This window comes from Saccopteryx leptura, chromosome 1 (assembly GCF_036850995.1).
Source record: "Saccopteryx leptura isolate mSacLep1 chromosome 1, mSacLep1_pri_phased_curated, whole genome shotgun sequence".
NCBI classification, from domain to species: Eukaryota; Metazoa; Chordata; class Mammalia; order Chiroptera; family Emballonuridae; genus Saccopteryx; species Saccopteryx leptura.
This window is the reverse complement of record NC_089503.1, coordinates 88,617,082-88,641,869: the sequence shown is the minus strand read 5'-3', so window position 1 is coordinate 88,641,869 and position 24,788 is coordinate 88,617,082. Positions and strand designations below refer to the sequence as shown.

The following is a 24,788-nucleotide window of genomic DNA, read 5'->3' as shown; positions in this document are numbered from 1 at the left end:
AAATGAGAAAGAACTGGACTCTGGGCACATAGCTCTGTGGGTTAGAGCACTGTCCCAATATGCCACGGTTACAGGCTCAATCCCTGGTCAGGGCACATAGGAAAAAGAACCAATGCATGCAAAAATAAGTGGAACAACAAATCAATGTTTCTCTCTCTCTTTCTCTCCCTATCTCTAAAAATCAATAAAAAAAAAATTTAAAGAAAAGAGAAGTAAGAAGGCTTATTCACTACCTACCTTCCAAACACTATATAAATGTACTCAAAGCCAGTTATCTCATTTAATTTTCAAAAAAAAGCCCTTGCAACAAACAGTAAGATTCCTATTTTACAGATAAGGAAACAGATTCTAAGTCACATAGTTAGTACATTTTGGAGCTAAGATTAATATCCAAACCTTTTTGACTTGAAAAAAAGATTCTTCTCATAATTGCGTACTGCCTTCCAAAGATTAAAAATCTATATTCTCTTTAATAGTAAATCATTCTTGACAAAAAAATCATTTTTTAAAGATATGAGTTTCTTAAAAGGCCTAAATTAAGCAACTTTACTCTAAAAATTGACTAAATAATTTTTGATACAAAGTTCACATAGTTAATTCTTTTTATTTTCATATGTACAAAGAATTACTTACCTCTACATTACCTGATAGAAGAACTTTATTTTTAAAAGGTACAACTTCTCCCTCTAAAGATTTCATTGCAGTTATATGTTTTGATTCCTCATCAAAACATACACTGTTAATACCTATAATATAAAAGCAACAATTTAAATCCAAAATTATTAAAGATAATTATAAGACATCATATATGGTTACCACATAACAGATACCTCATACTATATACAATACAATATTGTATAATGTAACAGAAGAACTTTTCATAACCAAAACCAGGAAACAAACCAAGCCCATCAACAGGTAAATGAATAAACTGCTGACATAGTCAAACAGTGAAATGCTGTTCAGTAATTAAAAACAATAAAATACAGTTATGGGTATCTCAAAAACATTATAATGAGAAAAAAACCCAGACATAAATGCATGCATAAGAACACATTCAATGGTTCCAAAGATATGAGACAAAACAATGAGAGAAAAGGTGGAGGGCAACTAGGCTTTCTCCTCTCCAAAATTTGCATATCGCTTTAAATGTAATAACAACAAAAACAAAAAAACCTGAACACATTACCTAATTTTTATCTTCATAAAAACCATTAAGTTTTATTTCAAAATTGCTGAGAGGTAATAAAAAATAAAAGACTAATAAGTAGAGGTAGTTCTTGAATGCAAGCCTTCTGACTCCAAGAGCCCTTTCCACTATCTCCCACAGCCCACAGTTACAGACATAACACTTGACTGCTTCAGATATACAGTGGTTAGTAAATATTTCTGTACAGGACCAGAGTTTTTACAGGTCATAGGTTTCTTTGTCCACTAATCAAATCTGTGCTAGATTAGAGAAAGGAGCAGGAGAAAGAGAAAGGGGGCAGGAGCAGGAAGCAACAACTCATTTTCTTTTCAAATGGCCTTGACCTGACAAACCAGAGGCAAGAGAAGTGAAGGCAAAGATAAATGAATGGGACTACATCAGACTAAAAAGTTTTTGCTCAGCAAGAGAAACTGACAACAAAATAAACAGAGAGCCAACTAAATGGGAAATAATATTTTCAAACAACAGCTCAGATAAGGGCCTAATATCCAAAATATACAAAGAACTCATAAAACTCAACAACAAACAAACAATCCAATAAAAAAAATGGGAAGAGGACATGAACAGACACTTCTCCCAGGAAGAAATACAAATGGCCAACAGATATATGAAAAGATGTTCATCTTCATTAGTTATTAGAGAAATGCAAATCAAAACTACAATGCGATACCGCTTCACACCTGTTAGGTTAGCTATTATCAACAAGACAGGTAATAGCAAATGTTGGAGAGGCTGTGGAGAAAAAGGAACCCTCATTCACTGTTGGTGGGAATGTAAAGTAGTGCAATCATTATGGAAGAAAGTATGGTGGTTCCTCAAAAAACTGAAAATAGAATTACCTATGATCCAGCAATCCCTCTACTGGGTATATACCCCCAAAACTCAGAAACATTGATACGTAAAGACACATGTAGCCCCATGTTCATTGCAGCATTGTTCACAGTGGCCAAGACATGGAAACAACCAAAAATCCCTTCAATAGAAGACTGAATAAAGAAGATGTGGCACATATACACTATGGAATATTACTCAGCCATAAGAAATGATGACATCGGATCATTTACAACAAAATGGTGGGATCTTGATAACATTATACGGAGTGAAATTAGTAAATCAGAAAAAAACAAGAACTACATGATTCCATACATTGGTGGGACATAAAAACGAGACTAAGAGACATGGACAAGAGTGTGGTGGTTACTGGGGGTGGAGAGGGGCACGGGAGGGAAGGAGGAGAGGGGGAGGGGAGGGGGAGGGGGAGGGGCACAAAGAAAACTAGATAAAAGGTGATGGAGGACAATCTGACTTTGGGTGATGGGTATGCAACATAAGTGAATGACAAGATAATCTGGACATGTTTTCTTTGAATATATGTACTCTGATTTATTGATGTCACCCCATTAACATTAATAAAAATTTATAAAAAATAAAACCAATAAATTTTTTAAAAATCTTTGAAAAAAAACAAAACTAATAGTGAGCCAGGTTTGGCCTGTGAATCTATAGTTTGCTGATTCCTAATTATAAATGATGATGAAAATTTTTTACTTCTTAAACCTAATTTGAAAAATATGACTCTTTTCCAACAAATATTTTAAGAAAGAATCATTTTTTAAACTGCTCTCTGTTGCCTTATTTTTTTGTCTTTATTTTTTTGTTTTTTTTATTCTTTTATTTATTTTTTATTATAAATAAATAAAAGAATAAAAGAGAGGAAGAGGGGTAGGGGGAGAGAGAAGCATCAATCTGTTTCTGTATGTGCCCCGGCCAAGGACCGAATCAGCCACCTCTGCATTGCAGGACAACGCTCCAGCCAAGCGAGCCATCCAGCCAGGGCATAATCATTATTTTTGAAGCAAACTAATTCCATTTGCAATTATCCAACTAAATGATTCAACAATATCAAAGAATATGGCATAATTACTGTACTCTACACTTTTTTCAGGTAATCTTAACCAGTTTGCATAGAATTATTATTCTCTACATACAAATAACTCCCAATTTTACATCTCCACTCAGATCTCTCTGCTGACAATAATTGCCTATTGAATATCTCCACTTGGATATCATTCAGGAGCCCATAAACTCAATGATGAAGGGACATGGTCTCCTTCACTTCCAAGCCTCTGCAGAGCCTATTCCCTCTGGCTCCCCATCTTTCTTCTAGCGAGGAACTACATATTCTTCAGATCTCATGATAGACATCACCTTCTTTGTGATGTCCCAAAACTGACCTAAATGCCTTTGTAGAAGCAGGTATAACACCATGTACTTCTATCTACCATAGGAATTATCATACTATATTTGTCAACTTACTAGCTTATCTACCTCAATATACAATAAGTTCTTCGAGAGTATGACTTGTAGTTTATTCAATAGTTTACCTAAAGCTTGACATTAAATACGTCTAGCAGATAGCTGAAACTAAATAAATATTTGTTAAATTAAGTGTTGAGTCGTACCGGGAAACAGCTTCTTAAGGTGAGACTGAATTACTGAAGGGTTAGTAGACTGGCCCAATATTTCCAACAAGTCATCATCACCAATAAAATAAAATCGTGGAAATGCTGAACGTTTTTCCTAATTAAAAAAAAAAACAAAAAGAATAGCCTTCTCTTTTCAAATAATTACTATATTAATCGTTTACAATTAATTATATGAAGACTTTAAAAAAACATGCCTCCAAAAATTCATTTAATGATTTCTGACATCTCTGAAGCTGATCAAGAATTGTTAATAGAGAATTTCTGATTCCTGCATGAGTAGTTAATGTTGTGACTCTGTTGTCTTTCTTTATGTCAGTCATTATTGATCTGCAGGAGAAAAAAACAGTCATTTTCTCATCTATTTTAGCATTTTTTTGCCTGACAGATATTGAGATAATTATGTTTTTAACCTGCTTAAAACAAACATGATACAAGTAACATGATACAACAACACAGTATTATGCTTCTAATAAATAATGCTAAAAATTAACACCCCATTAGCATTTTAACTTCCTCTTTTGCAAGTTCTCTCATTTCATTTATTCATTTAACAAATATTAGGCAACACGTCATGGAGATAGTAGTCTAGTGAGAGAGAAAAATATTAAATAATTTCTCAAAATATTTAATTAAAAGTATTATAACAGCTAAATAGGAAAATGATAAAGTATTATCAAAGGGGCAAATAGGGCCACCCTCACCTATGGCTTGTTTAAGGGAGTAAATTAAGCTGAGATGATGAATAAAAATAAAAACCAGTGATGAGGAGAAGGAGAGTTCCTGGCACAGATCTGGGAAGAAGCTTGCTGTGCCAGAGGGACAGAGGCTGGATTCACAAAGCGGAAGAGCAGAGCAGTGGGAGCAAAGAGCAGAACCAGAGAGAGAGGCAAAACCAGGGGAGCACAGCATCACAGAAGCCAAGGGCACAAACTATACAAGAAAAAAGGATTGCTTAACTCATAAATACTAGTTAGAAATAAATTAAAATAAGGAATAAAAAATGCCCATCAAATTCACAAGAGCAAAGTTGTAAATTGGTGACCTTCAGAAATATTAGGTATATACAGAAAGAGCGGTAAAATAACAATCAGTTCAAAATGGTTCAAATATTACCACTTTTTAAAAATGTTTTTATTATTATTTTTAGATTTATTCATTTTAGAGAGAGGAGACAGACAGAGAGAGAGAGAGAGAGATAGGAGGGAGAGAGGGAGAGAGAGAGGGAGGGAGAGAGAGGGAGAGAGGGAGAAAGAGAAGGGAGGGAGGAGCAGGAAGCATCAACTCCCATATGTGCCTTGACCAGGCAAACCTGGGGTTTCGAACTGTGACTTCAGCATTCCAGGTCGATGCTTCTACCCACTGTGCCACCGCAGGTAAAGCCATAAGTACAATTTTTTTAACATGGGTGAATGAGAGAAAATAGCTCCTCAGAAACAGCTATATATCCAGTAGAGAAAGAACTGGAATACACAGATGATTCTAACAATGTAAAAGTAATTAGCTTTCATGAAGCACTCTATCCTATGAATAAAAACTGCCGTGTGTGTCTATTTCTTATGTAGTTGTACTGACCTAAAATCTTCATCAACTCTGGTAAAGCGTGTCTGTTCTTTTGGCAATGCTCCACGGCCAAAAATTGGTTCCAGATACACCCATTTTCTCTGAATATGGTTTAAATTCTGCAGGTACTCGTCTAACTCTGCAAGTTTTCTTTCCCAAATTGACACTTTATCTTCAAATCCCTTAAAATAAGGAGAATCCTTCAAAGACTGAAGAAGGCATCTATTATCTCCAACTTGATTTACTATATCTTTCCAGTCTTTAATCAGCTTGATGGTTCGACCTTGGCTGTCTTCATAATCAGTCAATGTAAATACTGCTCCTACTCCCCACAGATCAAGTTCACGTAAAGCTTCTCTGATTGTAACTTCTCCTTGTGCCCGACTATTTAAATCCTATTTAACAAAAAATATCCGTATGTATTATTTCAACATTATCATATAAATTTTTAAAAAGCTATTTCTAAGAAGATATATTTTTATCTGGCTTTATACTTTAAGACAAAAAATATGTACGTGAATATACTTTACATACAATAAAAGAAAATAATTAGCTAATGTATCCATGGATATCAGTTACTAAGTATCCAGGTTCACATGGTCAAAGTAAGTACAAAGTTTTCTGCCTTAGACTTTTCACTTCTAAAAATGAAAAACAGAAAATTCAAGCATCCATCATAAAACAGAAAACAATCTGCTTTGAAGACATTTTATCATAACTTAGCTGTGAGTTCTGACATATGTAAAGAAATTATCATCCAGATCTGTCCTCTATGGCAGCCGTGCTTTATAACCTCACGACTGTCCAAATGTGCTTATGCTCCAAGGTCATCAACAAACATACATTTTAGATAGGAAACAGAACAATTTGATTGCAGGAGTCCTTTTATTTTTATACTGAATGAACACAACTTACAGTAGGATTGTGACAAGTTTAATTTTCTCTTGAAACTGTTTCTAAATCTGAGTACCAAATAGGTTCTTGGTTTACTCTTTGAATTTTTGCATACTTAACTTCTGTTTACAACATACCCAATAATTTTAAATGTATTATATGTAAAAGGATTTGTATTTGTTCACTTTTTGATTAAAGTAAGATGTTTTGTTTTCTCTCTCAAAGGAGTTTGTATCACTGTTTCTGTATTCTTGTACACAGTGCTAGACATACATGTACTGCTAATGAAAGAAAGATGAAATAACGAAACACTGTCACTACTCAGAAGGAAGGAAGAAATTTAACTTGCTGTTTTATTAAGTAAGCAAATATGGAGCAAAATCACATGCTAACAAGGTTATATATACGAGACATTCATAAAAATGATTCTTACTTTAAGTTCTGAAGCTTTGGCAACAATTGTATCAGCTAATCTGAGAAGATCACCAAACAGTAATTTCTCTAGACTAGTCCCCTTAGGAAGGCCAAGTAGACGAAAAAGGTCAAGCCAGTGATCTGGAGAAAGATGTTCCCCTCTCATATATTTCAAGATAGGAATTATGACCTGTTAAAAAAAGAAGAAAGAAAAAGATATATGTATATATATATACATGTAACATACATATATGAGCAAATTGCAAATTTTTATTTATTGTTAAGATTATTTGGTATGAAATTTTTAATTAGTCACCTTATTTAACAATCTTGAGATCACTCTTAAACAGAATTACATAAAAGTTTTTTATTATTATTTTTTTCTTTTTCTTTTCTTATGGGAGAGACAGAGAGAGTCAGAAAGAGGGACAGATATGGACAGACAGGAAGGGAGAGGGATGAGAAACATCAGTCCTTCATTGTGGCTCCTTAGGTGTGCACTGACTGACTTCCCACATGTGCCTTTACCGAGGGGCTACAGCAGACCGAATGACCCCTTGCTCGAACCAGCAACCTTGGGCTCAAGCTGGTGAGCTTTGCTCAAACCAGATGAGCTCGCGCTCAGGCTGGCGACCTCGGGGTCCTGAACCTGGGTCCTCCACATCCCAGTCCAACGCTCCATCCACTGTGCCACCACCTGGTCAGGCAAGTTTTTTATTATTGAAACACACTAATTTCCCTTTGTAACTTAATATATTTTAAAACATGACCTAAAATATTTCTATTTTTATTTTAGGACATGACTTGTCTCCTAAATATCCTAAATGACCCATATCCTAAATTGTCCTAGAAAGTATAAATACTCTGATTTATAACTTTAATCAGAAATTTCTCGGTTATAATTTTTTTCACACAGGTAGCAGAAATATCAATTATTTGTATGGTTTACTCCATACTTCCTATTTTTTCATGTGATAGAATAATTTAAGAATATAGAAACTAAAATTACAATTCAGTTACTACATAATAAAAAGATACATAAAAGTTCCAAGATCATTTTTATATAAAAGAATAAGTAAAACTATCTTACTTTATATTTGTCAACTTCTGATTGTAATTTCACAGTCATTATTGAATGTTCTTCAACTTTCCTTAATCTGTCATGCCAATGCATCAAAAATTCCTCAAAGAGATAAGTCTTAGTCCTATAAAATAACCAGAAACACATCTTACAAACTTACATCCCAAAAAGCACTACCAAACAATAAAAATGTAAATACTGTTTATAAATCAAACCGAAAAGTGATCCAATCTTCATTAGCCATTCCTTGAAATCCTTGCTGAAACTCTTCGTACAGGGCCCAAACGCATGCACAGCTCTCAATGTCTGCAGAGATAATATCTGCCAAGGAGAAGTTGGGTTCCTCTAGTCCAAAATGGTGGCAATCATCACTATTAAAAAAATAGTGAAATATCATTAAATTTTTTAAAAAGGAAAACTGTTAAATATCGATATTACTTAACTGTGTGTATGTGTTGTAAGCATATGTATTTGATAGCAAAAGTACACAGCGGGAGACTATGCCAACTTTATATGAAAATTTGCCTAGGTATGAGCTTTTCTAAATTTATTAATATGCATTTTTATAAAGAAGGCAAGCAAAGTTGTTTATAGAAATATATTTTAGGTACACTATATATTATATAATATGTAATTAATATTCAGAATTGTATACATTTATGGATTAATCTAAGAATATTCGCAATTGAATGGGTTAGCTTTTAGAATATATATCTTTCATTTAATTGGTATAACAACATTTAATAAATGTGGTACTAAAACCTCTACTCATTTATAAAAGCAATTAGGCTATATTTGCCTAAATAGACCAAACCTAAAACAAATTTAATACAACATAAAACAACAAAGTCTGTCTTGGAGGTCTCTTTTTATTACTTTGCTAAATTGATTTATTTTTCTCAGAGTTCCTGAAAGTAATTTTCCATTAATTTTATATATTCTATTTTTTCTAAAAATTGAGAAAGTAATTATTCCAACTCCTAATTTAACTTTTCAATAAATTTAATTTTCTGTTCTATTTTTAGACCTCTCCAGAATTTGCTTTTCTATTATCATCCTTATATATTCTTTGGTTTTTTTTATTAAGTGAGAGGCAGGGAGGCAGAGAGACAGACTCCCACATGCACCCAACCAGGATCCACCCAGCAGGCCCCACCTGCTAGGGAGTATGCTCTGCCCATCTGGGGCCTTTGCTCCCTTGCTCAGCAACTGAGCTATTTTAGTGCCTGAGATAAGACCATGGAGCCATCCTCAGCACTCAAACCAACTGAGCCATAGCTACAAGAGGGGAATGAAGAGAAAGAGAGAGAGAGAGAGGGAGAGAAAGGGGAGGGGGACAAGTGGAGAAGCAGATGGTCACCTCTCAGGTGTGCTCTGACCAGGAATCAAATCTGGGACTTCCACATGTCCGGCTGATGCTCTACCACTGAGCAAACCGGCCAGGACAACATCCTTATATATTCTAACCACAAGTCCTAAGAAAGCAGTAGCATCAGCACTTATTATCTGCATTTTAAAACTGTTGAAGTTTATAAGGAAAGACATACAGATAACAGATATAAAAAATTACTAACAATATACAAATATAAAACTTTTTTTTTCAAATAAATACTATCAGTTTAAAAAAAAACATACACCAGCTTTTTTCTTACAACTTCAAGATCATCAAACTCAATTTTTTTCTCTTTTATTAACTTTGCACTATTATCAAGGGTACTTTGTTGGCCAGTGTCAATAACATCATCACCAGGCTTTAGTTGGTCCCAACGAGCTTTAAATTTTTCCAAATCTTGGTAATAGATCTGAAGACGTGACTTCACATTTCCTTTCATCACTTCAATCTAAAACCCAATAAAGTTTATATAATTTAATTCAGAGTAAAATCTCCTTATTTTCACATTTTTATTTCTATTTTCCATTTAAGTGAAAAATAGCAATACTAACTTTTCAAATATCTGTTTTTAATTATTAAGCTCAAGTATAATAAAATAATTCAAAAGCATAAAATTAGACATCAAATTTTCAAGTGATAGCCAGAAAAATCACCATGAGGAATCATTCATGTGATTAATGGCACCCACAAACAAAAAGGTAGTAAGATAAGAAAAAAAATTGTTTAATAACTGCCAATTGTTCTGCCTGAGGGCATTTCCCAGTGTCATACACAGTTAAAGGGCAACAGGCTAAATTATGGATAAGGGACGTGAGTGTAATAGATATATCCAACTTATAGCTTGTACCTTTAAAAAACACCACATACACTCTGTCGACACTTCCTCATAAGAGAGACTGAAACTAATGTTACATACATTCTTGAATGGCAGGAAGTGAAGATAAACTATGTGAAAGGATCATCATTATACATATAAAGTATTTCATTATACAGAAGTACTGAGGGAGGTCAATTTCATTAGCAATATGAAATTCTTATAAACCTGACTTATAATGAAATAGAGATAAGCAAAAAATTGTGAGAAAAAATTAAGTTTCCATGTTAACAAAATGACTATAAGCTTCCTACCTGATCTTTAATCATAAGCTGGTGACTCTCCATCATCAATTCAAATTTGTCCCATTTAGCTTTCAGATTACTAATTGTTTCCAAACCTCCACCCGCCACAGTTCGTAGAAGTCTGTTTTTATCTTCAGCTTCTTGAAATAAGGGCAAAATCTAAAGGTAAAAAAATAGTAATAGTAACACATGAAAAACAAACAATTTTATTAAGTTTCTTAAAATTCTATCTCTTTCATTTTTGTTTCATGATTTGCTTTTTTAAGATCAAGATTCTTGCTTTGTTAAATGCCTGGATATAAAGTTTCTAATGCTAACATTATTATTATATACAAATTCAACCAAGGCATTCTGACATCAGAAATTTTAGTCTGACCAGGCGGTGGCGCAGTGGATAGAGCGTCAGACTGGGGTGCGGAAGACCCAGGTTCGAGACCCCGAGGTCACCAGCTTGAGCATGGGCTCATCTGGTTTGAGCAAAATTCACCAGCTTGGACCCAAGGTCGCTGGCTCAAGCAAGGGGTCACTTGGTCTGCTGAAGGCCCACGGTCAAGGCACATATGAGAAAGCAATCAATGAACAACTAAGGTGTTGCAATGAAAAACTAATGATTGATGCTTCTCATCTCTCCGTTCCTGTCTGTCTGTCCCCGTCTACCCCTCACTCTGACTCTCTCTGTCTCTGTAAAAAAATAAAAATAAAAAATTAAAAAATTAAAAAAAATAAATTTTAAAAATGAGAATAAAAGTGGTAATTTGAAACTGAATAATACTGTAAATCTATAAAGATAACACTATAGCTGTTCAAAATATTTATTATGAATGTTCCAGCATAAAAATATGCTGCAGACCTGACCAGGCAGTGGCACAGTGGATAGAGCATCAGCCTGGGACACAGAGGACCCAGATTCAAAACCCCAAGGTTGCCAGCTTGAGCCCAAAGGTCACTGGTTTGAAGCCCAAAGTTGCTGTCTTGAGCCCAAAGTCACAGGCTTAAGCAAGGGGTCACGTGTTTGGCTGCAGACCCCGGCTCAAGGAACATATAAGAAAGCAATCAATGAACAACTCAATTGCTGCAATGAAGAATTGATGCTTCTCATCTCTCTCCCTTCTGTCTGTCCCTATATGTCCCTGTCTCTATCTCTTTCATTAAAAAACAAACAAAAGAAATGCTATAAAGGTTTCTTTTATAAATTTTTATTTATTGATTTTATCAATAGAAAGGGAGAGACAATGATTTGTTGTTCAACTTATTTATGCATTCACTGGTTGATTTTGTACATTCCCTAACCAGGAATCAAATCTGAAACCTGGTGTATTAGGAGGATGCTCTAACCAACTGAACTACCCAGCCAGGGCTTAAAAGGTTTCTAAAAGAACTGAAATGAGATTGCTCAAGAGTATAAATTAACTAAATTATCCTACTTAATAAAGAAGGGGGAAAGCCATGAAGAAGGGTACTTAAGAAACAAAAGAACTGCCTAACCAGGCAGTGGCACAGTGGATTGAGCATCAACTTGGGACACTGAGGACCCAGGTTTGAAACCCTAAGTTTGCCAGCATGAGCATGGGGTCTCTGGTTTGAGAATGGGATCACAGACATGACCCCATGGTCCCTGGTTTGGGCCTAAAACACTGCTGACTTGAAGCCCAAGGTCGCTGGCTTGAGCTCAAGGTCTCTGGATTAAGGGGTCACTGGCTTGCCTGGAGCCCCCCACCCTGCCAAGACACATATGAGAAAGAAACCAATAAACAACAAAAGTGACACAACTAAGAGTTGATGCTTCTCATCTCTCTCCCTTCCTGTCTGTCTCTGTCTTTCTGTCTCTAAAGAAAGAGAACTAAAAATATTAAACTCATGCATTCAGTTTTTCTACTTGAAATGTCCTTGTTCAATAGTCTGGATGTAGAAATAGGTGCTAACCTGCATGAATTCTTCTAAGTCTTTTAAAACAATGTAAAACAGTGTTCTATAATTAATACCTGCACTTTTATTAATCAACAAAGCAATAATATCCATAGGAAGATCTTTTTAAATCAGTGTGCATATATAATAGACAATAGGAACACAACAAAATTCAAATATAACTCAATGACCAATTTACAATCCCTGAGCAGTATCAGGTCCATCTGAGAAACAGAGAACACCAATGAACCAAGAAGCCATGCTGTACTATAAAACTCACTGAGAGAAGGGAAAAAATAAGAGTCAAATTTTGATTTCCTAAATGAGGACAGAACTTAGGTTAACCTGTAAAGATTTTACAACAATTTCCTAGTTTATCTGCCTTCATTGCTACCCGTCCAAATCCACATACAAACAGAGAAACATATCAAAACACAAATCTATAACATCTTGCTCCTAAAACTCCAGCACAACTCCCCAATGTTCACAGAATGAAGGTTAAAATCTTTAACATGGCTCGCATGATCTAGATTCTGCCTGGCTCTTTACACTGACTCGTGCCACTTCTTCCTGCCTCACATGCTGTTTCCAGCACACAACATCAATGTCTCTTGGTTTTGTTATGATACACTTCATGCCTTTTTTCTCACTTCTTTCTCTTTTTTTTTTTTTTAATTCTTTTAATTTTTTTTTATTTATTCATTTTAGAGAAGAGAGGGAGAGACAGAGAGAGAAAGAGAGAGAGGAGAGACAGAGAGAGAGAGAGAAGGGGGGGAGGAGCTGGAAGCATCAACTCCCATATGTGCCTTGACCAGGCAAGCCCAGTGTTTTGAACCGGCGACCTCAGCATTTCCAGGTCGACGCTTTATCCACTGCGCCACCACAGGTCAGGCCTCACTTCTTTCTCAATTTCCTTTGCTGCCTCCTCTTGTGCTTGAATGCTAAATTTGTAATGCTCACAACAATGGTCTATACTCTCCACTGTTTTATTACCACCCAGATGGTCTTGGTCCAAGCCCATGGCTTTAAATATCATGGATATAAAGGTGAATTCCAAATTGATATCTATACTCTTTACTTTTATTCTAAATTCCATATTCCTCATTCAACCTGACATCTCAATCCCCACCACTTCCAGTCAGATGCCCTTGCATACCTCTCCAATTTCACCTCATACCATTTTCTTCCTTGAATACTATGGCTTTCTTGATAACTTCTTGACAATATTTACATCTATCACTCCCTTGAGCATACCAAGTTCCACCTCTACCTTGAACTTGCTGTTTATTCTACTTAGAATAATCTGCTTCCAAATCTCAGAATGGTTGCCTCATCTTCCAGGTCTCAGTTCACACATCATCTCTCTGAGATGGTCTCCCATGACCATCTGCCTTAAAAGAAGTTTGTAATTTTCCTCCCCACAAAAGCATATTACTTACCTTTAAACTCCCAGTAATTTTCAGTCTTTCACATAGTAGGGATACATACAAGTTTGTATTTCAATTTGAATCACTTCTCTTCCTCTAAATATCGTATATAACTAAAATCAACCATAATATATTTTATAAAATTCTGGCTTGCCTCTTCTGGGCTGTAGCCTTCTGCATATTGTTTAGAATCTTTTACACTCTTTCATCTTTATCTCTAAATTATGTGTTCCTCTACTGTGTGTGTGAGTGAGTGAGTGAGTGAGTGAGTGTGTGTGTGTGTGTGTGTGTGTGTGCGTGTTCCTAACTCAGTTCTAACTTTATACTTTACCATGCTAAGATTACAACCCTGGAAGTAACAGCATGAATTATTTAAATCTAGTCTTATTCTAATATGCCACATCATAAAACAGACTGCAAATTTTTCTGAAGATAATAATAAGCATTATTGTTACTGTTTCATTATACCAACAAATATCAAGAGTTTGATCATGAACAAACCATTTGGAGATGATTGTATATGGATTTTCTTATAATAATTTAAATTATATCATATTTCTGATAGTCACAAAAAATTACCTAATGTAAACATCTCTAGTACAGTAAAAATAAATTTAAAAATTTACTTTGTGATTCTTACCTCTGGCTTCCGTTCTTGTAGTTTACCATATTGCACATTGGCCTCTCCTATCTCTTCCACAGACTGGGGCAGAACTGATAAGATGTCCATAGCTTCAGTGACAAATGTATCAATTTCATGTAAATGAGCTAAATAGGCAACATTGAAATATAAGAAATATTACTACCACCAAAATGTTCAATTACATAATTTCTAAACCAAGGAGTACTAGAAGTAATCTAATATATGAAGCCCTAAATTATCATTTGCTTTTATAAAACAATTTCAAAATGTGGAATAAGCAAAGAAATTTACTCTCATGAAAGTTTAGTTGTTTCACATTGTACTTAAAGTTTTTGAGTAAAATTTAAATATACTTATACTTAGTAAATTTTATTCAAAATGTGGAACTTTTCAGTCTTTTAAATAATATACGAAAACATTTAAGTTTAAAGGAGAAAAGAAACTAGTATTTTCAAAACTAAGTCATTTGAAGAGATAAGGAGAAATACATTATACCAGAATTTCCTATATTTTCTCAGTAATATATGCAACAAATTGATACTAGCTCCGACTGCAAATATGAAAATGCCTTCAATTTTTAAGCCTTTAAGGGGTTGAACATGGATTTTCCTACTTTCTTAAAGCTATCATCATTTAGAGCACATTTTCTTTTATAATACTTTCCATATTGGTTTGTATTTTAATCATGAGTGGGATTCATATTTCATAAATATCAAAGTACAAGCCTCTCTGTATATCATTAAGCAAAAATAAAAAATAAGAAGCCCTGGCCAGTTGGCTCAGCTGTAGAGCATCGGCCTGGTATGTGGAAGTCCCAGGTTTGATTAGGGGCCAGGGCACACAGGAGAAGCATCCATCTTCTTTCTCTCCCCCTCTCCTTTCTCTCTTTCTCTCTCTCTCTCTCTCTCTTCCCCTCCCACAGCCAAGGCTCCACTGGAGCAAATGTTGGCCCAGGTGCTGAGCACGTCTCCATAGCCTCAGCCTCAGGTGCTAGAATAGCTCTGGTTGAAACACAGCAACACCCCAGATAGGTAGAGCATCACCTCCTGGTGGGCATGCCATGATCCCAGTTGGGTGCATGCAGGAGTCTGACTGCCTTCTCACTTCTAACTTTGGAAAAATACAAAAAAAAATAAATAATAATAATAATAATAATAAAATAAATAAAATAAAGATAAGAGTCCTTACCCTGAATAGACTTCTTCAAAGAAAGCACGAGCACATCAAATAGCTTCTGGAGAAGATCATCGATCATAGCCTTCACAGGGCTACAGTTAATAGTTAAACAATCTACCTTGACCACACTGAAAAAAGCCAAGGGGCATATTTTGGTATGAAAAAGAATAATTAAAGGAAAAGACTCTCATTATAATATTACCATTTTTGGAATACAATTCCAAATGTAACTCAAAAATATTAGTATGGCCATGAAGTACATTTAGATTTAGTTTAGCAAAAATGCCATAGACATATTATGTTTTTCATTGATTTTGATACATCACAGTTTTTATAATCATCATATAAGTCTATAAAAAGGCAGCAATTATTAATTAATAGTCTATCAACATGAATCTATTTAAATATTCACAAGCATTACTTGGCACAGCATGTAATATACTTTTTTAAATATTTATAAAATATGTTCACTATCCTACAAAGTACAAACAATAATGAAAGAGAAAGAAGATATAGAAAGTGAATGAAGATTATTAAGGAACTAAGAAAATAAAACCAAAAGTAACATTTATACCTATCAAATTGATAAAAATGTAATGAATTATTAATTCATGTCTTCGATTGTGTGGGCAGACAGAAGACTCTGAGAACTGCTGGCAGGACTATAAAACAATGTAACTTTTATAAAGAGCAATTTAAAAATACGCATCAAATAATTTAAAAATAGGCATACCCATAGTCTTAATAACTTCACCTACAGAATTTATCCTAATGAAATTTTCAGGGCAGACTCCAAGATTATACACAAGTACTAATTATGATAGTGAAAAATTAGAAATAAGCCAAATGCATGAATGGTTAATTATTATAAAACCAACCACACAATTAAAAATCAAACTTTTGAGTAGGTAACATTGAAATATAAGAAATATTATTACCACCAAAATTTTAATTACATAATTTTTAAATGATGAATTCTTTAGAAGTTTTTAAAAAAATAATAACTAAAAACTTCCCTAACCTGGTGAAGAAAAAAGACACACAAGTCCATGAAGCACAGAGTCCCAAAATACTCATGAAATACTGTTAACTAAAAAGAGCAAACATAGTACAATCCAAATTTTGTGAATATATGTACTGATACGTCCAAAACATCAAAAACAGTAATTGCCATTGTACTTTTCTGCATTTTAAAAAATTTACAAAACAGGCTTCTGGTCAAGATGGCAGAGTACATAAATGCTGTGCTCAACTCCTCCTAAGACCACATCACATTACAACTAAACCACAGAACCACCCCTGAGAACCACCTGAAGGCAGCTGAACAGAAAATTTGTGTATATCCTACAAATAAGGTTATACACACGAAGCCAACTGAGAGTGGTAGGAGGGGCAGAGACGCTGAACAAGCTGGTCCCACACTCACCTGCAGCAGTTAAAAACCGAGAGGGCTACCTCAACTAAGGAGGGCCCCTCTGATGAGGGGTGGGTCCAGCCCCACACCAGGCTCCACAGCCCAGGATACCAGTGCCAGAAGTGAAGTCTGGCTGTGAAAACCAGTGGGGACTGTGACTAAATGAGACAGAGGGCTGCTAGAATCCCAGATGTTCCTTTAAATGGACCAGACTCAGACCTAATTGCTGATGGACTCACTCACTCTTAGCTCCAGCAAATGGACAGCAGCTCAAAAGGGACCAAGAAAATATGGGAAGCAACTCTCTTGTCTGGCTTTGCGGAGATGGCTAGATGGGCAGCTTTCTCCCAGAAAGAAGTCCTAACAGAGAACAGTTACTTTGCTGAGCCGCCCAGCACCACAGAGCCAGCAGGCAGGCTTCATATCTGAGTCTCCATCAACCTGGCTAACCCTATGCACACACTACCCCCCTAGTGATGCCCTCAGACACTGCCCTACCCATCCTGCTGGCCCAACCCAGCTGCTTCCAGTGCCTTTTCCGTACTAATGGCCTGTCTTGGCTCTTGCTGCAGACTTTCCTAATATCTCTCAGAGGTTCACAAATCCTAAACAAGCAGCATCTGGCCTTGGCATGCCTCTTGCTAAGTGCTCTTAAGCTCAACACTTGTGGAAGCCAGCCTTGGTTCATAGAGTGACATTTCCAAGGCCCCTCTAAGCCCAGCAGAAGTAGCAGCCATCTGTAGATCACTTTGTAGCACATGCCAAGTGGCCTTGGACAAGACACAGGTGGCAGTTAACCCTTGACCAGCAACTCCTTAGAGACCCCAGTCAGCAAACCCAGTGGACAAATTCAGACCACACTGGAGCACCACCCAAACACCTCCATAAGCAACATGCTCAAAAATGGGCACAGAGGACACAAAAGCCCCCACAGAGCAACTCCACTGTAGTCACAGTGAGTCCCTATAGCTCAATAGCCTGGGGTTCAATCATTCCCACTGATGTGCCAACCACAATCAAGGGTCATTTACAACAGGAGAGTGTACACAGCTCATATTGCAGGGGCAGGGCATATGTGGAGCACTTGATTGGGTGACAGGGTGGCTGTACCACTGGGCCCTATAGGAAACCTACAACTACAACCATCCTATCAAGACTGAGAGACATAGCTGATATATCTAATACACAGAAATAAACATAGAGAGGCTACAAAAAGAGAAAATACAGAAACATGTCCAAAATGAAAGAACAGAAGAAATCTCCAGAAAAAAGAGCTAAATGAAATAAAGGGAGGCAAACTACTAGATACAGATTTCAAAACAATGTTTATAAGAATGATCAAAAAACATAATAAGAATTTCAGTAGCATAAAAAAGAACACAGAGGCCCTGGCCAGTTGGCTCAGCGGTAGAGCGTCGGCCTGGCGTGCGGGGGACCAGGGTTTGATTCCCGACCAGGGCACATAGGAGAAGCACCCATTTGCTTCTCCACCACCCCCCTCCTTCCTCTCTGTCTCTCTCTTCCCCTCCCGCAGCCAAGGCTCCATTGGAGCAAAGATGGCCCGGGCGCTGGGGATGGCTCCTTGGCCTCTGCCCCAGGCGCTAGAGTGGCTCTGGTCACAGCAGAGCGATGCCCTGGAGGGGCAGAGCATCACCCCCTGGTGGGCAGAGCGTCGCCCCTGGTGGGCGTGCTGGGTGGATCCCGGTCAGGCGCATGCGGGAGTCTGTCTGATTGTCTCTCCCCGTTTCCAGCTTCAGAAAAATACAAAAAAAAACAAAAAAAAAAAAAGAAACTATAAAAAAAACAGTCAGAAATGAAGAATACCCTGAAAGAAGGCCCTGGCTGGGTAGGTCAGTTGGTTAGAGCATCATTCCAATACACCAAGGTTGTGGGTTTGATATCCAGTCAGGGCACGTACATGAATCAACCAATGAATGCATACGTAAATGAAACAACAAATCAATGTCTTTCTCTCTCTCCCACCCCTCTCTCTATAAAACAAATAATTAAGAAAAAAGAGAAAAAATAATTTTAAAGAATACAGTAGAAGGAATCAATAGCAGATTATATGAATCAGAATCAAATCAATGATTTGGAGGACAAGGTAGCAGAAAACACTCAATCAGAGTAGCAAAAAGCAAAAGGATCAAAAAGTGAAGATAATTTAAAGGACACTGGGCAACATCAAGCAGAACAACACCTGCATCAAAGGGTACCAAAATAAGGGGGAAGAGATCAAGGGATTGAGAACATTACTGAAAAAATAATAACTAAAAACTTCCTTAACCTGGTGAAGAAAAAAAAAAAAAGACACACAAGTCCGGGAAGCACAGAGAGTCCCAAACAAGATGAACCCAAAGAGGACCATACCAAGACACACCATAATTAAAATGCTAAAAATTAAATACAAAGAGAATCTTAAAAGAAGCAACAGGAGAGCAGTCTGTTAACTACAAGGGAGTGCTCAAAAGATTGCCAGCTGATTTCTCAACAGAAATTTTGCAAGCCAGCAAGGCGGGTACAAAACATTCAAAATGATGAAAGCAAGGACCTAAAACCAAGATTAGACTAGCTAGAAAAGCTATCACTGAAAATCAAAAGAGCCCTGGTCAGTTGGCTCAGTGGTACAGCGTCAATCCAGCGTGTGATACCCTGGGTTCGATTCCCGGCCAGGGCGCACAGGAGAAGCGCCCATCTGCTTCTCAACCCTTCCCTCTCCTTTCTATCTCTCTTTCCCCCTCCTGCAGCCAAGGCTCCATTGGAGCAAAGTTGGCCCAGGTGCTGAGGACGGCTCCATGGCCTCTGCCTCAGGAATTAGGATGGCTCCAGTTGCAACGGAGCAATGCCCCAGATGGGCAGAGCATTGCCCCTAATGGGTTTGCCAGGTGGATCCTGGTCAGGAGCATGCTGGAGTCTGTCTCTTTGCCTCCCTGCTTCTCACTTTAGGAAAATAAACACACACAAAAAAAGAAAAAAAAATCAAAGGAAAGATAAAAAGCTACCCCAACAAGAAAAAGCTAAAAGAGTTTATTACCAACAAATTATATTACAATAAAAAAGATGGTCTTCTTTAAAAAGATAAAAAATATAAATAAAGTAGCAACAAATTCATATCTATAAACAATCACTTTACATGCAACTAGATTAAATACTCCAATCAAAAGACATAGGCTGCCTGACCAGGTGGCAGCAGAGTGGCTAGAGCATTGGTCTGGGACACTGAAGACCCAGGTTCAAAACCACGAGGTCACCGGCTTGAGCACAGGTCCATCTGGCTTGAGTGTAGGGTCACCAGCTTGAACATAGGATCATAGACATGACCCATAGTCAACTGCTTGAGCCCAAGGTCACTGGCTTGAGCAAGAAGGGGTCACTGACATGGCTGGAGGCCCCCAATCAAGGTGCAGATGAGAAAGCAATCAATGAACAACTAAGGTGCTGCAACTATGAGTTGATGCTTCTCATCTCTCTCCCTTTTTGTCTGTCTGTCCTTGTCTGTCCCTGTCTCTCTCTCGCTTAAAAAAAAAAAAGACATAGACTAGCTGAATTGATAAGAAAATAAGATCGTAATATATGCTGACTACAAGAGACTCACTTTAGATCAAAAAACACACAGAGTATGAAAGGAAAGGAGTAGAAAAAGTTATTTCAGGGAAAAGAAAAAAATAGTTGGGATAGTCAGACAAAATAAACTTTAAAACAAAGGAAATAACAAGAGGCAAGATTCAACAATTTCATTTCTGGGTTTTTACCTGAAGAACACAAATCACTAAATCAAAAGAAAATCACAATGTTAATTGTAGCATTATGTACAATAGAGAAGATATGAAAGCCACTTAAGGGTCCATCAATAAATGGGCAAAAAAGAAGTATTGCATATATAAAAATATGACTCAGCCATAAAAAAAAAATCTTACCATTTGCAACAAGACAGATGAACCTAGAGGGTCTTGTGATGAGTATAACAAGTCAGACAAAGACAAGTGCCACATAATTACATTTATCTGTGGAATCTAAAAAATGAAATAAACAAGCAAAATCCAAACAGACTCATAGATACAGAAGTTTGCCAGATGGGTCGGGGCTTGAGGGGAATGGGTGTAAAAGGTAAAGAGATTTAGAAATTGGTAGTTACAGAACAATCATGAGGATGTAAAGTACAGCATAGGGAATATAGGCAAAAATATTATAATTACTATGTATGGCACTAGTTTTATCAGGATGATCACTGTAAATTATATAATATCTAATCACTGAGTTGTACAAGTGTAACTAATACAATCTCATATATCAACTGTAATAAAAAAATAAAGAATTATTTTTAAAAATTATACAACAAAAAAATTATAAGTCAAATGGATTATCTTAATCAGAAAAGAAGGTAGATATTTTTAAGAACACTAATTCTTTGCATAGTACTTTTAATACAAATTGTAATGTTCTAAGCAAACAGATTGAACCAGACTTGTTCATTTAAGAAAAATTTCCTATTTAGTTTAAATATACAAAGTTAAAATAATTGTCTACTAATTTTGGTCAAAAAGATTATTTAGAAAGTTACTTGCCCTTTTTAAAACATAAAGCCAGGTAATATTCTTAGAAAGCAAGTTACTAATGGAATTGAGACAGAGGAGGGATCAAAGGGACCAGAGGAATAGAGGACAGAGGGAAGGGGGATGACAGGATGGAGTAAACCTGAAGGGAAGGGGAGAGGGCGCTGTGGGGAGGGGAGCAAGGGAGATGTTGAGGGGAATATGGGGGGGGATGCATTTGGGGCAACAGTAGAATCTATATAAACACAATAAATTAAATTGAAAAAAAAGAAAAAAGAAAGCAAGTTACAAGTGTTAAAAGTCTCACCATTTTATTTCTAAAATATAATTTTCTCTTAAAGCTTCATTTATTTATTCTCAATCACCCACTAAATGGAGATAGATAAACTCCAGTTTTTAACCACCAATACATATAAGAGCCAATTTTTGTCTGATACATAAAGTTTATGTGATTTTTGAAATCCTCAAACATAAAGAGTCAAGATTTCTGATATTTCATACATGACAATAGATGATTTTGGTAAACCTAAAACATTATATTATACTGTATTTAACTAATGAATTAATATGAGCTGATACAGTTTAAGCTGAGTTGTACTTACTGACTACAGAATCCTGTTCAGAAGACTAACAATCACCTCTCACTTAAAAATATTGATAACATGCCATGGAGGCTCTACTCAGTCATAGATAGAATAGGATCACTATAGACAGCCTACCCAAAAATTACATCCTTACTACAGGACCTGAAATACATCATTAGAATATGGCTTGTCCAAGAATACAACATATATCCAAAAAGTACCCATAAAATATATCTGCATGTATATATTAACTTAGATGAATACATGTTAATTTATTAGCAAGAAATAGCTAAATAAAAAATGAAATGTGAGAGAGGAATTCTTTTTGTCCTGTTTAGCGTTTGCAGGACAGCAAAATACTAGGAAAGCTGTTTACAGTCGGAGATGAAAAAATAGTTGAGTTGGCGGTAGAGGTCTCTGAGCAGTCAGGTGACAGCATACAGCCAAAGAAGACAGGCAAGATTTGTATCAAAGACAGTATCAAACAGAGATTATAGAAACCACATATACAAGCATTCCAAGAGCACTATGTTTTCCTTACTTCAAACTAACATTAATGGCACTATCATTATCTCCTCATCATGTAAGCACAAACCCTTGAGTCATTTGTCTCTGTTCTAGTTCTCATCCCTCATCTTCCTCCTCTCCATTTTGAGTCCAACAACTTAATTCAGTTCATTATTATCAGTCTTCATATAAAGACAAACTAACCTTCCTTCCTCCAGGATCTCTTTGTTCAACCATAACTCATTATTTTAAAATTAGCATCCTAATGTATAGCTTTGGTACAGAAACACTCACATTTCTGTTTGGGAACCTTTAGTAGTAACTATTTTAACAAGAATAAAATCCAAAACCCCTGATCTAGAATGTAAGATTCTCCCAAATCTGTACCTAATGACCCCTTCTCAAGAGTGTCTCCTCTAGTCCCTAATAAAACATTAACTCTGATCAAATTTTCAATTAACCATCTTCTTATTTTCAGCATGTGAATCCCTCTCCGAGAAGCTCTGCTTTCACCTACAATTCTTATTTCTCCTAAGTCCCAGGTTCAAATATTACTATCTAAAACTGTTCCCTGATTTTGCCCTAAATGGACGGGGTGACATAATCCTGTAAATCTCCATAGCCTATTTCAGTCTCTAGTATAGAATATAAATTATCAATCTGGTATTAATAACTAACATTTTTTTTAGAACTTGTCCTGAGCCAGTAATTTATATGCAAATTATCATTTAATCCTCAAAACACTGAGATAAATACTACAGTTGTAACTATTTTAAAGCTGAGGAAATTGAGGTTCAGGGTTTAAATGATTATTAAAGTCATGCAGTGGGGAAGACCCATCAGACTCCAAAGTCCACTCTTTAACCCCTGTCTGTATTAGACTTAATCATCAAATAGACTTGATTTATACATAGTTCTACCTGTGAACAAGCAACTTGGTTTCAAGTACTGTTTTCTTCATATTTGTACTCTCATAGGACAAGATTTTCCATATTATAAATGCTCACCAAATATTTATTGAAATAATGAACAAATGAATTAAGTGATATTATCCTTTATAGATAAGATACACACAATTAAGCAAGGCCTTTCATAAAGCTTATTACAAAGAGAAGTTCCAGTCATACAAATTTCAGATAGGGAGGAAGGATATATTCTCAGGTAGCTGGGTTATGAGCTGCCCCTCACAGGGTTTCCTCCACATTCAGAGCAATACTACATGCGGTACTATGTTCTGTGCCTCCCAGGACCTTCTGAAAGGAAACAGACCAGTACAAAAGCAGAGCCTAATGTCATTCGCTTTGTACCATCTAATATGCTCTCAGCAGTAGCTTTTTATCATTCTTACTTAGACTGTGTCTATGCACATCAAATATTAGATCATCATGCCAGATGTGTATAGATGCCTCTTCCCTCAATCTAGTCACTCAAATAGGTTCAGCCTAGAAAAGAAACTTCTTACTGTCAGCAGTGCCCTGTTCAGATGATACGCAAGTGTCATTGCCGAGCTCTAGTGGACGTATGAATCTAACTTGACTTCTGGCCACTAAGTGAAGTGTGTCCTTACTATCCCATGGCAAAACTGTTCTGCTACATAGGTACTAGTACTTTAACTTCTAATACCTTGGAAGTTGTTCTTTTTCTTTTCCTTTTATTTTCAGTGCTTTAAAATTTTTTTCCCAATCATGAACAGTAGAAAGATGCTTTTCCACTAGAGCTTCCATATCAACTTGCCCGATTACAATCCATTCCTATGAGTAAAAAATATTATTAAAGAAACAGAACAAACAAACATTTTAAAGTTTATGGTCCAACTATTCATAGAGATTAGGGTCCTACCAATAAAAATGGACAGGTATAAGTAAATTTCAACTTAAGTATGTAAACACAATCATTACTGTGTCATCCAAAGAATAAACAGGAAAAAAACAACAATATAAAAATACAGTGATCATAAAACATTTTTGAAGAGCCTAAAAAAATACTCTTTTTTAGCTTCTCTTATCAAATTTGATGTATACTAAGAATCATTTTTTTAAACCAAGAGCCACTATAAGCTACAAATCAGAGAGTATTCATATTCAACTGGTTACAGACATTTAAAATGTGGAAGCATGGTAGTGGCAGTTAAAAAATTGGTTGAATTTTCAGTCATAGTATCAGGATCAATATAAATGAGAATGAATGCAAGTAGGGTTTATCTTTAGGGTTAGTGGTATGATGCACTTAAAAAAAAGTAAGATGCTTAATCATTTCCACTTCATTAACTTTGAAGGCATTCCTCCATGGATTGCTCTTGTCCCAAGGAATAAAGAAAAGGAGATATTTCCCTGAAAGGAATTAAAATTGACACAACAGAGTCATGTCACGTTCCAAGTTGACAAAACAACAACAATAATAATTAAAAGCTAGTTTCTCCTGG

The 24,788-nt window shown here is 36.0% G+C and overlaps 1 protein-coding gene across 4 annotated transcripts in view; it reads right to left on the bottom strand.

Annotated features, from left to right (window-relative positions):
- DYNC2H1 (dynein cytoplasmic 2 heavy chain 1) overlaps window positions 1-24,788 on the bottom strand; it is a 320,182-nt gene that overhangs the window by 264,920 nt on the left and 30,474 nt on the right. For all 4 annotated transcript variants that reach the window (XM_066371476.1, XM_066371485.1, XM_066371494.1 and 1 more), the window contains exons 18-29: window positions 23,990-24,117; window positions 15,321-15,436; window positions 14,130-14,257; window positions 10,167-10,316; window positions 9,281-9,486; window positions 7,861-8,016; window positions 7,655-7,769; window positions 6,584-6,754; window positions 5,269-5,651; window positions 3,891-4,023; window positions 3,673-3,790; window positions 634-746 (exon numbers count right to left, since the gene is read on the bottom strand). In XM_066371476.1, the coding sequence (XP_066227573.1) occupies window positions 634-746; window positions 3,673-3,790; window positions 3,891-4,023; window positions 5,269-5,651; window positions 6,584-6,754; window positions 7,655-7,769; window positions 7,861-8,016; window positions 9,281-9,486; window positions 10,167-10,316; window positions 14,130-14,257; window positions 15,321-15,436; window positions 23,990-24,117 (1,917 nt within the window). The remainder of the gene's footprint in view (window positions 1-633; window positions 747-3,672; window positions 3,791-3,890; window positions 4,024-5,268; window positions 5,652-6,583; window positions 6,755-7,654; window positions 7,770-7,860; window positions 8,017-9,280; window positions 9,487-10,166; window positions 10,317-14,129; window positions 14,258-15,320; window positions 15,437-23,989; window positions 24,118-24,788) is intronic.